The sequence below is a fragment of the Garra rufa genome, chromosome 13 (genome assembly GCF_049309525.1).
Source record: "Garra rufa chromosome 13, GarRuf1.0, whole genome shotgun sequence".
Classification (NCBI taxonomy): Eukaryota; Metazoa; Chordata; class Actinopteri; order Cypriniformes; family Cyprinidae; genus Garra; species Garra rufa.
In genome coordinates, this window is record NC_133373.1 from 43,695,850 (window position 1) to 43,714,185 (window position 18,336).

The window sequence follows — 18,336 nt, forward strand, 5'->3', positions numbered from 1 at the left end:
TAAAAGTGCTTTGGTACATCTCTTTTTGATGTTTGATCTTTCCACACTTAAATGCTGCTCATCTATATGATATTTTTCTGTTTAGACTGCATCTCTGAGCCCCTTACCTTAAATTCTGTAATAGACGTTGTTTAACACATTTCTTTCTTCATATCTGTGTCAGGAGAGCAATTATTGACTACTGTTATTTGGCAAGGCTGACGCTCTCTACGGTGATAAAGCTCTTACAAAAACTGAAAATGTTCTTCAGCATATTTTTAAAATAAATCTTGAATAACTTAAATAAAATGCAAACAATTAATGCCTTCAAGTTTAAGATGTAGCTTCTCCAATAATTTAACAATATTCACATCCAGCTCTCACTGATACACCACCATTTAAATGCCTGGGATTGATATGATTTGTTTTTTTGTTTTTTTTAAAGCTTTTATGCTCACCAAGGCTGCATTTATTTGATCAAAAATACAGTAAAATCAGTAATATTGTGAAATATTTTTTTAATTTAAAATAACCGTTTTCTATTTGAATATATTGCAAAATGTAATTTATTCCTGTGATGCCAAGCTGAATTTTCAGCATCATTACTCCAGCCTTCAGTGTCACATGATCCTTCAGAAATCATTCTAATATGCTGATTTGATGTTCAAGAAACATTTGTATTACAGTATGTTGAAAACAATTGTGCTGATGACTAGAAAGTAAAAAAAAAAGGTTCTTATTTGAAATATAAATCTTCTGTAACATTATAAATGTCTTTACTGTCACTTTTGATCAATTTAATGCATCCTTGCCTCATTTCCTTAAAGGTGCCATAGAATGCATTGAGAGAATATTTTAAATTGTTCTCTGATATCTACATAGAAGGTATTTGGCATAGGAAAGGGCAAAAAGTCTCCAGAAATGGTTTTACAGGTCCATTTACAACCCTAGGATTTGCCCCTGGAATGAAATGCTCTGTTATTTGGAAGCTTCATGAATATTAATGAGCTCTGCTCTGATTGGCTGTTTCACAGAGCTCAATAGCTCGCACATTGATAAAAATATATATTTAATTAGGAGCTCTAGCTGCTTTTAATATGCGGTTTGTTGAATCTGCCGTTTTGAATCGCGGATATTTTAGTTTCATTACTGTGATCGCATGTGCTCTGTGTAAAGTTACAATGCAGAGGGAGTGATTCTTACCACACAAGTTGAGCTGCCTGTCAGTGATTCTCCAGATCTGTAAATCATTCGCCATCATCAACGCAGTTATTTCTCCATCATTCACCATCATCAGCGCAGTCATCTCTCTGTTTATGTGGTAAGTGAAATCCTATGTATAGCAATGTAACAGGCTAGCGCTAGCATTAAGCTAACCGTGTCCCTTGAGTGACTCGCCTTGTTTAACTGATGTGCTGACGTTAGTGATGATTGGGCGATGCAAATGTTGGAGGCGTAACTATTAACGATCTCTGGAAAGTTTCGTAACAGTCGGGTATGTGTTGGAATTGACCTATTTTTCGGTGGTCTTTTGCAAATACTAGATTTATATGAGAAGGAGGAAACGATGGTGTTTGAGACTCATGGTATGTCATGTCCATGTACTGAACTGTTATTATTTAACTATGCCAAGGTAAATTCAGTTTTCCATTCTATGGCACCTTTAAAAAAAGCTTTTGAACAGTAGTGTATATTTGAAACTTCATTTTTTACAGTTATCTATCATCCTCAGCTATATGAAACTGTGTTTGTCTCAGAATACCCTGTATTATTGTTAAGCATCTGTTGTTTCCTCTGGATTTGTGAATAATCCTTCATCCAATCATGTGCAGGAGGGGGCGTGTCACCTCTGTTTGACGGTCCAATCAGGTCAAGGATCAGACATTGGCCTCTAGAAGTTCCAGGAAGAGTTTGTGCATAGGGACGCGTCCGTCCTGCTTGATGCTGCAGAAGTGCCGCACGGCTTTGGCGGAGGTCTGACGGAGGAGAGGAAGGGTCATGATGAGTTTCCCCGTCCGTCGAGGGTCCTCCCTGTGATGGACACACTCATAATCCAGAAGTGCTTCATGGAGAGAGTCCTGCAGACCCTGAACGGCCTCTGCGTCCTCTATATGCATCGAGTCTGAGAGAGGGAATCAAAACATTAGGTCGTTCATGTCTCTTTTTGTTGTCCTGGTTGCTTTTGCTGCATTTTATTTAAAAAATGTTGACTGTAAATAAGATGTGTTAAGGTTAGCCGTTTTTGCACTGATGTTCATTTGAAAGAATAGTTCACCCAAAAATGAAAAATTGCTCACCTTCAAGCAGTCCGAGATGTAGATGAGTGTATTTCTTCATCTGAACAGATGAGAAATGTGTCACTCCATTACTTGCTTAGCAGTGGATCCTCTTCTGTGAATGGGTGCCATCAGAATGAGAGTCCAAACAGTCGATAAAAACATTACAATAATCCACACCACTCTAGTCCACCAATTAACAACTTGTGAAGCCAAAAGCTTTTGTGTTATAATATCCCCTTTTTAAAATCAGGTCATTCTCAGCTATTTGTCAGTGTGACGACACACGACAGAAGCCGCTCACACAATAGTTGATTGACATGAGCACCTTACCTTAGACCCGCCCTCACCGAGCTGAAACAGTCCGACTCCGATCGCCACTGTGTGACTCAGGTGCAGGGGAAGGCAAGAATGTCTCAGATTGAGCGATTGAGGTGTTCTGTTGTTGGATGGAATAATGAACATAGCAGTCGTCATTTAATCCTGACATCTGAGCTGCTGAAGACTCCGAGGATTAACGTTACTTTCGTTTTTGAAAGGAAAGCGCCAATCTCGATCTACATATGTCCGTTCGAATCATTCGTGATGCAGCTTCACCCACAGCAGAAGTGAGTAGAAGGGTTTTTTATGCATTTTTGCATATGGCCTTTCTTAATGATGTGTTTGTTAACAAGTCTTGCCTCTAAATGCAGCTAAATGCAGTTAAAGTAAACATTACGGCTCGTCATCCCACTGCAGAGAGGGGCGGGGTGAGCAGAGCTCATTAGCATTTAAAGGAACATGCAGCAGAATGGCTCGCTCTAAAATGGTCTGATTTTGACAAGGTAAAAAGACTGTTTTTACACTACCATTGAGAAATGTTAACCAAAGTAGGTTATAGACTTCTCATTAAGACCCAGAAGAATCATATCAACTTGTGGAAAATGGGCATCCGATGACCCCTTTAAGACATTTTCTGATTTCAGACCTTTGCTTTTGGCTAAAATAAGAGACCAAAACTCATAATAATGCTACCTCCAGTGGAAAAAGTCCATCCCCTGTTGTCATGTCACATTAAAATCCACTAACATATTTGAACTAACTAACACTGTTGTTTGTAAACAGTGCTTGACCCGTGCATATTTCTCTCCTGATTCAGATGAGACAACTTTTTCACTGGAGAACGCAATATTATGGATTTGATTTTTACAAACACAGCTTGGAGTGGTGGATTATTGTGATGTTTTTATCAGCTGTTTGAACTCTCAATCTGACGGCACCCATTCAATGCAGAGGATCCACTGGTGAGAAACAACCAGTCTGTTCCCATGAAGAAACAAACTCATCTCTACATCTTGAATGGCCTAAGGGTGATTACATTTTCAGCAAATTTATTTTCAGTATCTTTACCTGAGTTGGCAAGAGCAATGGCTTTCAGAGTGACAAACTCTTCTCTCTCCAGCCTCATGGATCTGTACCGGCGCACCAGCTGTAATATGGCCTTGTGGAGCTCCAGCAGACCTGCTGATTTAGCCTGTTCAGCATCCATGATGTAATCATCTGCAAACACCAGCCTGTCCTCACAGGGCAGTGAGCGGAAAGCCACACGCAGCATGAGGATCTCCATCCACGCGCTCTGCAGGAGACTCATCTGATCAGACAGACAGAGGCTGGAGAAACCTGCAGGAGTGATGGAGGGACTGATCAGAGAACTGTCTCTTTAAAAAAATAACTAATAAGCTAAATAAACAAGTAATCTAAATAACTGGCAAAAGACTTAATAAAAGCATATCTAAACTATTTTACTATATTATACTATTAATAGTAAAAAGTAAATATTTAGTAAAAGATAACCAATATAACCAATCACCTAAATAATTTAACTGCTGAACACCTAAATAACAGCTGAGATTAGCTACATAAATAACCAAACAAATAACTATTTAAAACAACAAAAATAACTTTTATTTGCAAAAATAACTAAAACTAATCATAAAATAATCAGATAACTAAAACAACCAATCACCTAAATACTTATAAACTAAATATTTAATTTAAGAAAATTTTAATTTAAACTTAAAATAATTTGTAACCCCATTGATTTACAATGTTTTAGTTTAGTCAACTAAAATATCCAAGTTGTCACATAAATTAACATGAAGAAACTTAAAATTTTATGTTGACTAAACTAAAAATTTAAGCTAGTGAGGTAACAAAGTTTTTTAAGTTAAAACAATTATTTATTTATTTTTTTTCAAATGACCAAATCATTTATATACTAAACAGGTAAGTACATAAAAAAATATCTAATTAAAAAAATAAATCAGTTAAATCAGCTAAATATCTGATTGAAACACGTACACTGCAAAAAAAAAAGAAAAAGTTATTTAAACTTAAAATAATTTGGAACCCCATTGATTTCAAATGTTTTAGTTTAGCCAACTAAAATATCCAAGTTGTCACATAAATTAACATTTTTAAGAAACTTAAAATTTCAAGTTGACTAAACTAAACATTTTAAGTTAGTGAGGTAACAAAGTATTTTAAGTTAAAACAATTTTTTTTTTAACAAATTACCAAATAATTTATATGCCAAACAGGTAAGTACATAAAAAATATCGAATTAATCACCTAAATATCTATATTTAAAAAAAATAAATCAGTTAAATCAGCTAAATATCTGATTGAAACACGTACACTGCAAAAAAAAAAAAGTTATTTAAACTTAAAATAATTTGTAACCCCGCTGATTTAAAATATTTTAGTTAAGTCAACTAAAATATCCAAGTTGTCACATAAATTAACATTTTTAAGAAACTTAAAATTTCAAGTTGACTAAACTAAACATTTTAAGTTAGTGGGGTAACAAAGTATTTTAAGTTAAAACAATTATAATTTTTTTTTTTTTACAAATGACCAAATCATTTATATACTAAACAGGTAAGTACATAAAAAAATATCTAATTAAAAAAATAAATCAGTTAAATCAGCTAAATATCTGATTGAAACACGTACACTGCAAAAAAAAAAAAAGTTATTTAAACTTAAAATAATTTGTAACCCCATTGATTTAAAATGTTTTAGTTTAGTCAACTAAAACATCCAAGTTGTCACATAAATTAACATGAAGAAACTTAAAATTTCAAGTTGACTAAACTAAACATTTTAAGTTAGTGGGGCAACAAAGTATTTTAAGTTAAAACAATTTTTTTTTAACAAATTACCAAATAATTTATATACCAAACAGGTAAGTACATAAAAAATATCGAATTAATCACCTAAATATCTATATTTAAAAAAAATAAATCAGTTAAATAGGCTAAAAATCTGCGTCTGAGATGCTGACTCAGATGAACGAAATGACCTTTAAAACTGACAGATAAAACCCACCTAATTGTAAAGCTAATTTGACGATGGCCTGTGACCTCTGTTAGGAAAGAAAGCTTCTGTGTGTGTGTGACAGGGGTTTGTCCCTGAAGAACAGCGTCAATGACGGACGAATCGCTCTCATTCACGTTCTCTCACACTTAATTAAAAAGCCAGTGATTAGTTTGGTGTGGCGAGGGAGGAGAGCAGCTTTGATTTGATTTTTTTCACCCATCACTGATGTTTATCAGGGGCCGTAATGGCTCGTATTTCTCTCTCGCTCTCCTCCTGAGTGACGTTCATTAGCTGATTGGATCTCTGCGCTGATCGATCGTGGGCCGAATGAGGCGGCACTACCGTTCACGCCGAGCTCGGGAGACGCGGCCGTATCGACGTCTGTGAAACGTGTTAACGGAATCAAAGGGCCCTTGTGACACTCAAACAACGCAAATAAAACAACCCCACAGCCATTTAAATCAGCAATGTCATCTTCTATTGTACATCCTGCTTCAGACGCTGGGAAAAAGACAATGCTGCTGTCAAACTGTTGACATGAACACAAACAACTGCTCCTGTGTATGTAAAACACACACACACACACACACACATTGGGTTTTTTAGGTTTTGAGAGGACTTTCCATAAACATAATGTACAAACTGTATATTGTATACCCGAACCCAAAATACAACCCTTCTGCAGCTTTACATTTTCACAAAACATTCTTTAGTATGCTTTATAAGCTGTTTTCTTCATAGGGATTAAAGTAATGTCCCCACAAGGTCAAACTTTTATATTTTACTACCATTGTGAGGACATTTTGGTCAAGGGTTTATCTGGACCACACACACAGTTACCAGAAGTGAGCTAAAGCAAAACCAAAATCAAAGAGGGGAAAAAAATCATAAAAAAGTGTTTTGTTTTAAAATATTTTAAATAAAAATATTACATTAAAAAATACATAAATAAATAAAAATATATAAATATCAAATTATTGAAAAAAATAAATAAATTACAAAATATACAAAGAAATGCAAATTTCAAATTATTAAAAAAATATTTAACTATTTTAATAATTATATTTATATATTATATATTATATATGTTACACTTTATCTAACATTATCGAACATTTTTATGTAAAAGGGTTGATTGGTCCTAGCACAAATTTTCTGAAATTAAATATATTTATTTTTTTCATATTATAACGTGTTTTATTTTTATTTTCTTACAACATGTACTGTAAACAAAACACAAACACACACACACTTTTCGCAGAAGTGAGCTAAATCAAAACCAAAAGAAAAAAATCAGATTTTAAAATAAAAAGAGTTGCTTTGTTTGTTTTAAAAATATATTTTAAATAAAAATATTAAATTAAAAAATATATAAATACATATAAATATCAAATGATTGATTTGCCTCAAAATGGAATGGTCCTGGCACAAATTATACAAAATATACTGTACATATTAATGTTTAAAAATACATATTCTCTGAAAACAAGTTTTTGATGTTTTTCATTTTTACACTACCAGTGAGATTTTTAATGTTTTTTTAAGAAGTCTCTACTGCTCACCAAGCCTGCGCTTATTTGATCCAAAGTACAGCAAAACAGTAACATTTTGAAATATTTGTACTATTTTCATATATTTTAAAATGTATTCCTTTCAAATTTTACTTATTTATTTCAAAGCTGAATTTTTAGCATTTTAGTCACATTATCCTTCAGAAATCATTCTGATATTCTGGTTTTCTGCTCAAAAAAATTATTATTATTATTATTATTATTATTATTATTATTATTATTATTATTATTATTATTATGTTAAAAGCAGCAGTAGAATTTTTTCAGGTTTCTTTGATGACTAGAAAGTTCAGAAGAACAGCATTCATCTGAAATAGAAATCTTTTGTGACATTATAAAATTTCTTTATCATCACTTTTAAATCAATTTAAAGCATCTGTGTTAAATAAAAGTATTCATTTATATAATTTCTTTCCCAAAAAGAAAAAAAAATACTGACTCCAAGCTTTTGAATGGGATAGTGTATAATGTTACAAAAGCTTTTTATTTCACATAAATACTGATCTTTGGATCTTTCTATTAATCAAAGAATCCTAAAAAATGTACTCAACTGTTTTAAATATTTATAATAATAATGAAAAATGTTTCTTGAACAGCAAATCAGCATATTAGAAAGATTTCTGAAGACTGGAGTAATGATGCTGAAAATTCAGCTTTGATCACATGAATAAATTACATTTTAAAATATATCCAAATAGAAAGCAGTTGTTTTAAATTGTAAAGATATTTAACAATTTTACTAATAAATGCAGGCTTGGCGAGCAGAAGACACTCCTTCAAAAAACATTAAAAATCTTACTGTTCAAAAACTTTTGACTGGCAGTGTATCTACCAAGTGAATTTAACTTATTTTAAGGGTGATTTTATATTTACTTGAAAACAAAACAAAAATACTAATTAAAAATGTTTTTTGCACTTCATGCCATAATCAATAGAAGTCTGTTGCCTTGAAGTAGATCAATGGGAAACATTCACTCACATTCTCTCTGTTTAAATGTGAACTAATTGTGTTTATTTACCAAATAGTGTAATCCAGTTCACAAAACTATGGGATATAATCAGTCACGTGCTACAGAGAATCACACACACACACCTGGGTTTGTGGTTTGTTTTGTAAGCATTACTACAGAGGTCAGTATCAACACAAAAACAGGTGCTGGCCAGTTCTGTGTGTATGTGTGTATACTGAGATGCAGTCGTAAAAGTGAGCAAAATCTGACAAAATCTATGAGGACAAAGATAGAGGACATCTTTAGAAAAATTATTCATAATTAAAGCAAACATTGCAGCTAGTCTGTAGTAAATATATTAGCTTGACTAACAACAAAAGGCTATGACAAATCCTCATTGAGACACCTAAATGTGCTAAAGTGTATTTAGAGCTGCTAAAAGAACCGATATCTTGAGTACAATAAGGCATTTCATAATCAAATTCTTCTGAAAACACTAAAGCTTTTGACATTCCAGTGTCACAGAATGTGTGTGTTTGTATGTGTTTTTAGGTTACACAGAAACACATCCGAACTAACAGCATTTTATCTCTGTGTATCCAAAACAAACAGATAATACACACACATGTAATTAAAGTCTGTAGTACCTGGTATGTTTTTGGCCCAGCTGATGTTGAGCACGAGCTCTCTGTCGGCGAGGTCACAGAGGGTCGTCAGGGCTTTGATGTCGCTGTCGGGGAGGGCGGGGTCAGGCATGGCACACACCTTCTCTGGCTCTGCCCCCAACAGCAGGGTCACCACCTTATTCTCCCCCTGAGCTCTGCAGGACGCTAATGGAAAAAAAAACACAGAATATTAAAATATACAGTGTGACATCCTATTTTCCCTTTCTAACTTGCCTAAAATGTCTAGGTTTTGGCTTCGTTTTCCTGTTGACATGCTCTCTATAGACCTCATTATATAGCAGTCAGCATTTGAAGTGGATCAAAAAAGTTAAAGGGGTCATATGATGCGGTTTCTTGCTTTCCTTTGTCTATGGAGTGTTACAAGCTGTTTGTGCATAGATAAGATCTGTAAAGTTGCAAAGCTTAAAGTCTCAACACCAAAGAGTTAAAGGGGTCATATGATGAGCAAAAAAAAGAGCATTGTTTTCTGCATTTGTTGTAATGCAATGTGTTTATACAATATGAGGTTAAAAAAAACATTATTTTCCACACACTGTACATTATTGTTGCTGCTCTCTGCCCCGCCTTTCTGAAACAGTTCAGATTTTTACAAAACTCATTGTTGATTCAAACCGAGGTGTTCTCTGATTGGCCAGCTATCCGGTGCATTGTGATTGGCCGAATACCTCAAGCATGTGACGGAAATGTTACTACTGATTATAATGACTCATACTGTCTTTTTACGCGTTGCGTCCTGCTGCGCTGCACCACATAAACATAACACCTGGGGCCTCATTTATAAAACTTTCTTACGCACTGATTTGATCTTAGAGTGTTCGTACGATCAAATCCACATCAAAGCACAGATTTATAAAAACCGTCTTTGACGTGGAAAAGTACTTATCTCCACGTCAGATTCCAGCTTGGCGTACGACCGTTTCCTTGTGGTAATGCCTGGTATTGCAGATAGTTCAGCCTCACTATAATTTGATTTCTTGCGCTCCTTTTTACTTGCCATTGTCACAGAGTTTTTGCTTTAGGAATGAGCTCATTTTATATGTTAATTAATTAAGCAGGGGCGTTTCGACGGCGGAACATTCAGCTGCACACAATTCCACGATCATTTGTGATTTATAACCGAATGACTGGCGTACGCATGGATTTCGTGGTACGTTCGTTTTCTCTGAATCGCTCTTACGATCAAATCAGAAAAGTTCTTAGATAAAATCAAGGATGGTTTCTATAAATGAGGCCCCAGAACGAGAAACAACGAGCACTACTCTACACTGCTCAAAACTTGCGTTTAAACAGTCAGTACTGAATTCTTTAAATATAAAAAAGAGAGAATCGCGATGCATAGGAAGAACTGATTTTCCCCCACCCCAAATATTAATGTGAATTATAGTGTGAGGAAAGTGACTTAATTACATCATTAGTGGTGCTTAATGGCGGGGGGCGGAGCTCAGATTTGCTCACTGTGACTCTCTGATTGGTGGAATTTTCTTTACAGTATCATGGGTAATGTAAGTGATTCCTTTATTAAACACAATTATTTAAAACTCTAACTTTAACAAAAGCATATACCATTGATTAACAACCTTGGAGCTCATAGCAGGTCTGTTTTTAAAGGGGTCATCGGAGGCCCATTTTCCACAAGTTCATATGATTCTTTAGGGTCCTAATGAAAAGTCTATAATATACTTTGGTTGAAAATTCTCAATAGTAGTGTAAAAAAACACCCTTTTACCTTGTCAAAATCAGCTCTGCAAAATATCAGCTCGTTTTAGTGCATGGCCCTTTAAATGCAAATGAGCTCTGCTTGCCCCGCCCCTCTCTGCTGTGGGATTACCAGCTGTAATGTTTACTTTAGCCGCATTTAGCCGCGTTTATCTGCATTTAGCCGCATTTATCGGTGAAACTTGCAAACAAGCATATTATTAAGAAAGGCCATATGCAAAGATGCATAAAAAATATACTCTATACCTTATACTCAATTCTGCTGTGGGTGAAGCTGCATCACGAATGATTCAGACGAACATAGATGCATATGTAGATCGGGATCAGGAATGTTGTCCTCTGCCTCTTAGGCGGCTCAGATGTCAGGAGTAAATGACAACTGCTATGTTCATTATTACATCCAACAACAGAACACCTCAATCGCTCAATTAGAGTCTTCCCCTGCACCTGAGTCACACAATGGCGATCGTATTCGGACTGTTTCAGCTCGGTGAGGGTGGGTCTAAGGTAAGGCGCTCATGTCAATCAACTGTGTTTCGTCACAATGACAAGAAGCTGAGAATGACCTGATTTTAAAAAGGGGATATTACTTTTAAAGATTAAAAAAATACCACTGGGTGTATTTTTATCATTGTAGGGTGGTTGTGTACACAAACTGCCAACACACATTAATGTTCAAAGTACATGTAAAAGTTAGTTTTGCATCCGATTAAAGGTTAATAAGTTATCATTAAAAATCAATTTCCCTATGGGGAAAATGAATGACATTTTTTATTTCCAGAACCTGACTATTGCACTCTTCAGAAAAACAAAGCCAAAACTTGTACATAATAGGAATTTAGACATCCCTGCCAGGACATGGCCAGAAAAGCAAGGACATATGGTCACTCTAAACACACATACTGAGACACAGATGTTTCTGGCTGAGGTGCAGTGCGGTTCTTACTTTGTTTTCTGTGAGGTTGCTGCGCACTGAAGTACACACTGGAGTCAGAGTCGATTCTCCTCTTATATTTCTGCCTTCCTCCTCGCACCCGGTCCAAACGCACACCTGAGAGATGAGAAAAACAACTTGCTCATTATGTCGAAATAAAAAGTTTGACTGAAACAGCCGCATGAAACAGGAAACAGTCTTTTATACATTTTTGGCAGCGTTTTTAAAAAAGCAGGTGCACTGAAATAAAATCAGGCCAGCAATAATGCAACTCCACACCTGCACCAATATAACACTCTTTGCTTATTTGCTGACTGCTGTAGCTTTATCCGAGTATAATTATTATTTTTACAGTTGTGTTTGTGAAAGCACTTAAGTCCAGCTGCATATTTCAGAAGCCCATGATATATGCATGGTTAATCGCAGACACCTTCATAGCAAAACAAAAAAGCATTTAGTGAATTTCACAAAACCTGTCAAGAACATGCCCCAAAAAAACACGTATAGTTAAGATTTTTATGACAATTAAGCACATTTACTCCCACAATTCTCTCAGTACTTTTAAAAAATTACATAATCTAAAATTATAACATTTCAAAGTATAAAAAACATAATAAAGTGAAACAAGCTTCAAACACACATATGCTCTCACCTTCTCGCAGCATTCCCACAGACAGGCACTTAGTGAAGCGACAGGCCTGACAGGACTTCCTCCTTCTTTTAGTGATCTCACAGTCTCTGCTGACTGAACAACTGTACTCGATATTACCTGACAGAGACAAACAGACCATCATTATCTTAAAATATTTGTCTAGGAAAAGCTGTGTACCAAACATTCACAGACACACTTTCCCAGTGTGCAACTAACTAGACAATTTGCATATATTTTATAAAAAAATACAGTAAAATATTGTGAAATATTATTACAATTTTAAATAAGTGTTTTCTTTAACTGTTTTCTATTTAAATATATTTGTAAAAAAAAAAAAAAATAGTAAAATGCAAGAAAATAAATAATATTGTGAAATATTATTACAATGTAAAATAACTGTTCAATTTAAATATATCTTCAAAAAACAGTAAAATCAGTAATATTGTGAAATATTATTACCATTTTGGTAACACTTTACAATAAGGTTCATTAGTTAAACATTAGTTAATGTATTAACTAACATGAACTAACCATGAGCAATACATTTGTTACTGTATTTACTAATCTTTATTAACATTAGTTAACGGAAATACAGTTGTTCATTGTTTGTTCATGTTAGTTCACATTGCATTAACTAATGTTAACAACATTTTAATAATGTATTAGTAAATGTTGAAATTAACATTAACACAGATTAATAAATGCTGTATAAGTGCAGTTCATTATTAGTTCATGTTAACTAATATGGTTAACTAATGTAAACTAATGAACCTTATTGTAAAGTGTTACCACAATTTTTAATAACCTTTCTATTTAAATATATTTTTAAAAATACAGTAAAATCAGTAATATTATGAAATATTATTACAATTAAAAAACTTTTTTCTATTAAAATATATTTTTTTAAATACAGTAAAAATACAGTAAAATCAGTAATATTGTGAAACATTATTACAATTTACAATAATAGTTTTCCATTTAAATTTATTTCAAAATGTAATTTATTTCTTTGATCAAAGCTTAATTTTCAGCATCATTACTCCAGTCTTCAGTGTCACATGATTCTTCAGAAATCATTATAATATGTTAATTTGCTGCTAAAGAAACATTTGTTATTATTAAAACATAATAAATGTATTTACTGTCACTTTTGATCAAATTAATGACCCTAAACACCTGAAGGACCTACTACATTCATGTGTGCAAATCAAAAATGAATTGAAAGAAACCTACTCTACCAGACAAAAGACATTTATAATGTTACAAAAGATTTCTATTTCAGATAAATGCTATTCTTCTGAACTTTCTGTTCATCAAAGAAACCTGAAAAAATTCTACACAGCTGTTTTCAACATAAAAATAATAATAAATGTTTTTGAGCAGCAAGTCAGAATATTAGAAAGATTTCTAAAGGATCGTGTGACTGGAGTAATGATGCTGAAAAATCAGTTTTGAAATCACAGGAATAAACTACATTTCTATATTCAAATAGAAAACAAGTATTTTAAACAGTAAAAATATTTCAAAATATTACTGTTTTTGCTGTACTGTGAATCAAATAAATTCACTGGTTTGACTTGTAGTATATATATATATATATATATATATATATATAGTGTATATAAAAAAACTAATAAAAATGACAGAAACGTCCAGGAAAATTTTACTTTCACCAAAAATAAATGAACAAAAACAAAAAAAACAGACATCCTCCTGGCATCCTGACCTTGAATGGTACGTTTAAAGAAGGCTTTGCAGGCCTCGCATGAAGCCACTCCATAGTGGAAACCAGACGCAGCGTCTCCACACACCAGACACAGGCGTTTGGGGCCCGAGCTCAACCCGTATCCATTCTTCAACTGCGTTTCCTCCAGGAGCCTGCAGGGGGCACCGGGAGGCCTAAGATCCGCCTCAACTGTAGGGTATGAAACGGGAGAGTCCAGAGCTGTTGGGTTCCCTTTAGTTACTGAACTGTAGCTGCTTCCAGCGTCCGACGACGCCCCGGGACTGTGCTGGGTCAGACTGTCCGACAGAGAGGAAGGACTCGGCGGCTCGGTCTTGATGTAGGTGTGACAGTGGCCGTCGATGGATATCATGTCCAGAAAGCTTTAGAAATAAAGAGAATAAAGCGAATAATATATTCCTGCATTTTTTTATTACAATAAATCTGATTAATATTACACACACTGTAAATGTCAGATACACTACCAGTCTTTTGAGCAGTAAGATTTGTCTCTTCTGCTCACCAAGCCTGCATTTATTTGACTCAAAGTACAGCAAAAACAGTAAAATTCTCAAATATTGTTACTACTTAAAATAAGTTTTCTATTTGAATATATTTTAAAATGTAATTTATTCCTATGATTTCATAGCTGATTTTTTAGCATCATTACTCCAGGCTTCAGTGTCACATGATCCTTCAGAAATCATTCTAATATGCTGATTTGCTGCTCAAAAAACATTTATTATTATTATTATGTTGAAAAGAGCTGAGTAGAAATTTTTCAGGTTTCTTTGTTCAGAAGAACAGCATTTATCTGAAATCAAAATCTTCTGTAACATTATAAATGTCTTTATCATCACTTTTGATTAATTCAAAGCATCCTTGCTAAATAGAAGTAATAATTTTTATAACCTTTTTTAAATATTGATAATAATAATAATAAGAAGAAGAAGAAGAAGAAATGTTTCTTGAGCATCAACTCAGCATATTAGAATGATTTCTGAAGGATCGTGTGACACTGAAGACTAAAATAATGATGCTGAAAATTTAGCTTTGACCACAGGAATATATTGCATTTTAATATATATTCAAAAAGAAAAGCAATTTTTCTAAACAGTGAAAATATTTCAAAATGTTACTGTTTTTGCTGTAGGATCAAATAAATGCCGGCTTCGTGAGCAGGAGAGATGTCTTTAAAAAACATTAAAAATCTTTTGACTGGTAGTGAATTTTAAAAGAAAAAAGTAAAATGCTACAGCAAATTAAAATAATAAAAATATAAAAACTTTAATTCAACTTTCTAGCCATATAAATAACAACAGACTAAAAACAATACATTTAATTTACTGTATAATACTGTACAAATGTTGTTTTTGTACCAAGAACATTATAATTGAGAGCCAAACTCCATATTAAAGAAAATCATATATTGTATAGCAAATTATTCTTTTATCTAATTCTTTTTTAGCAAATTATTCTTTTTTTTTTAAACAGAAAATATTTTTCCATTTTTTCCTAAGTAAAAAATGTTACTTCACAATTAGTCATTTTATTTATTAGTCATGTACATTTTATAATGGTGCATTTTACACTCCCGTTCAAAGGCTTGGGGCTAGTTTTTTGTTTTTGTATTTATTTATTTACACATTAATTAAATTGACCAAAAAAAAAGAGATATTTAAAATGTTAGAAATGACTTTTATTTCAAATAAATGCTGTTATTTTAACTTTTTATTTAACAAAGAATGAAAAAAGCACCATCAACGTATCAACATATCAACTCAGCATATTAGAATGATTTCTGAAGGATCATGTGACAAAAATTCAGCTTTGCATCACAGGAATAAATTACATTTTAAAATATATTCAAATAGAAAACAGTTATTTTAAATTGTAAAAATGTTTCACAATTTCACTGTTTAACTATACTTTATCATATGAATGCAGTCTTGGTGAGCATAAAAGACTTCTTTCAAAATCCTAAAAAAGAATCTTGGTAGTGTTGGTTTGTTTAATGTTTAAACAGCATTAAAACTAATAGCCGTAAAAGCATTATTTTAACATCACGTGTATCACCCTGATAGTGTTTTGTCCTTGTGCAGGTCACAATGTGCACGTTCTACAACTTGTTTGTGTTTATAATGATTGTATTTTTATTAGCCATGGTTCATGGAAAGACAATTTTGATGAACCTCAAACCATTTGTACTGGAAAAACAAACCAGGATTTGTTTCACACCACATGAGCTCTGAATCTGACAAAACAGCTAATTAGTGCTTTTCTATCTTATCAGCACAACTATATTTCCCACTATGTCAGATGTAATGTTTACAGCACACACAGCACCCGAACACACCTGTTTTATCACTCCATCTCTCACACACAAACAGCGGCCAGTAACGTGATCCTAAAGCCCATCAGGGTTTTTGTCTGGGATCCAGAGGAATTACCTGTGAGTCCATCATACATCTCAAATCCTATTGCTGTAAGACGCTCTGCGAACGCTGCCAGAACGTGTGCTTATTAAAGCGCTCTGCCTCAATTCTTACGTAAATATACAGCTGGATAGTTTTGATTTTTTCATAGTTTCTCAACTCTTTCAAAATGAGGGGTTAAGGACTACAATTGACTTTACTTCTTTGATCAATATTACATGATGTTTTGAGCAACATATTGGTTTCTGGGTCCTTTAAAGCATGATGCTTTCCTAAACTTGACGACTATAGAATAAAAAGTCATTGTGGAACTTAAACAGGATCTCTTATTTAGTTATTTTAGTTCTAATTGGAAACTGTAATATTAATAATGATATTGGTCTGGTGATGGAGAGTTTGCAAGTGGAATGTCTATCTAAAATATTTATTATTAATAATAAGTTGCTGATTTATGGAAAAACACAATCATTACATACTATTTGTGACCCTGGACCACAAAATCAGTCTTAAGTAGCACAGTTATGTTTGCAGCAATAGCCAAAAAATACATTGTATGGGTCAAAATGATCGATTTTTCTTTTATGCCAAAAAATCATTAGGATATTAAGTGAAGACCATGTTCCATGAAGATATTTTGTAAATTTTCTATAAATATATTAAAACTTATTTTTTTATTAGCAATATGCATTGCTAAGAACTTCATTTGGACAACTTTAAAGGCAATTTTCTCAATATTTTGATGTTTTTTGCACACTCCAGATTTTCAAATAGTTGTGTCTCAGTCAAAATATTTTCCTCTCCTTACAAATTATACATCAATGCAAAGCTTATCCATTCAGCTTTCAGATGATGTGTACATCTTAAGTTTAAAAGATTTACCCTTATAACTGGTTTTGTGGTCCACATTTTATCTTTTACAGTCAAATTATAAATGAACAATCTTTCATGTACATTAGGTTTTACTCTTTATCACATTCCAACATGCATTTCTTCCTCTTATTATCTCAATAAATCATTATAATAAATAAAATAAACAGTTACTCATATACTGTATAAGTCAAAAAATGTAACACGTAAGCATAGTTTCCACCAAAATAATTGTTAATTTATAATATAAATGATTCTGGGATCACCTTTAATCAGTGCAACCATTACAACCATTTTGTTTTGTTTTTGATCCTTTAGTAAATGGGAAACTAAGATTATATAGATCTTTTATATAGATGTATATAACAGTTCAAATTAAGGTACAATACGATAGTATATATGAAAAGCCTAATGATGTCCATATCAAGTTAATAATTTAATAAAGTTACTTACTTGTTCTGTTCAGAAGGGAAGGAAAAGGACTCCGGGTGATAAAACTGCACTAAATCCATTAGACAGCTGAAAATGAAATCATAACCTGAGGAAACTCTTGTTGAAGACACAAATTTTCGTCTGTAATGTTTTATTGTAATATCGCTCGTCTGTTTCTCCTTACTGCGTTTCTGCTCCTGCAGCGCAAACGCTAAACCCTACCAGGGCTGCTTATGAATATTGAATGCACGTTTCACGTTGTTTCCGCCCTAAAGCTAACGTCGGCAGATAATCGACCAATGGGAGTGCGCTCTACTGAATATTAATGAGCTTAGCTCAGGTGAGCAGCGAATATGGCACTTCAGTTTCAGAGTGAAATTAATCTTGAGGAACACGACAAAATTGAAACTGTCTATAGTACACGCGATATTTTAAGGGCAGAACTTAAATTTTAAAGCGTTTTTCTTAGTGTAGAAAGTGTTTTATTTTCTAACCAGCTTCCAAACCCGTTATATAGGCTAAAAACATACATAGGCTAGTACAATGACTCTTCAGGGAACTATAAAACCATGGTATTTAAACTACCAGTCAAACATTTTTGAATATTAAGATATTTAGTGTTTTTAAAGTCTCTTCTGCTCACCAAGCCAGCATTTATTTGACCCCCAAAGTACAGCAAAAGCAGTAATATTTTTACTATTTAAAATAACTGTTTTCTATTTGAATATATTTTAAAATGTAATTTATTCCTGTGA

The 18,336-nt window shown here is 33.3% G+C and overlaps 1 protein-coding gene across 1 annotated transcript; it reads right to left on the minus strand.

Annotated features, from left to right (window-relative positions):
• Window positions 1-1,856: 1,856 nt before the first annotated feature.
• LOC141348856 (estrogen-related receptor gamma-like) lies at window positions 1,857-17,751 on the minus strand. The gene is made up of 7 exons (XM_073853162.1): window positions 17,603-17,751; window positions 13,851-14,230; window positions 12,125-12,241; window positions 11,485-11,589; window positions 8,784-8,966; window positions 3,645-3,914; window positions 1,857-2,101 (listed from the first exon to the last, which is right to left on the minus strand). Exons 1-7 carry the CDS (start codon window positions 17,659-17,661, stop codon window positions 1,857-1,859), a joined length of 1,359 nt encoding a protein of 452 aa, XP_073709263.1. The 5' UTR covers window positions 17,662-17,751.
• Between the last annotated feature and the right edge of the window lie 585 nt (window positions 17,752-18,336).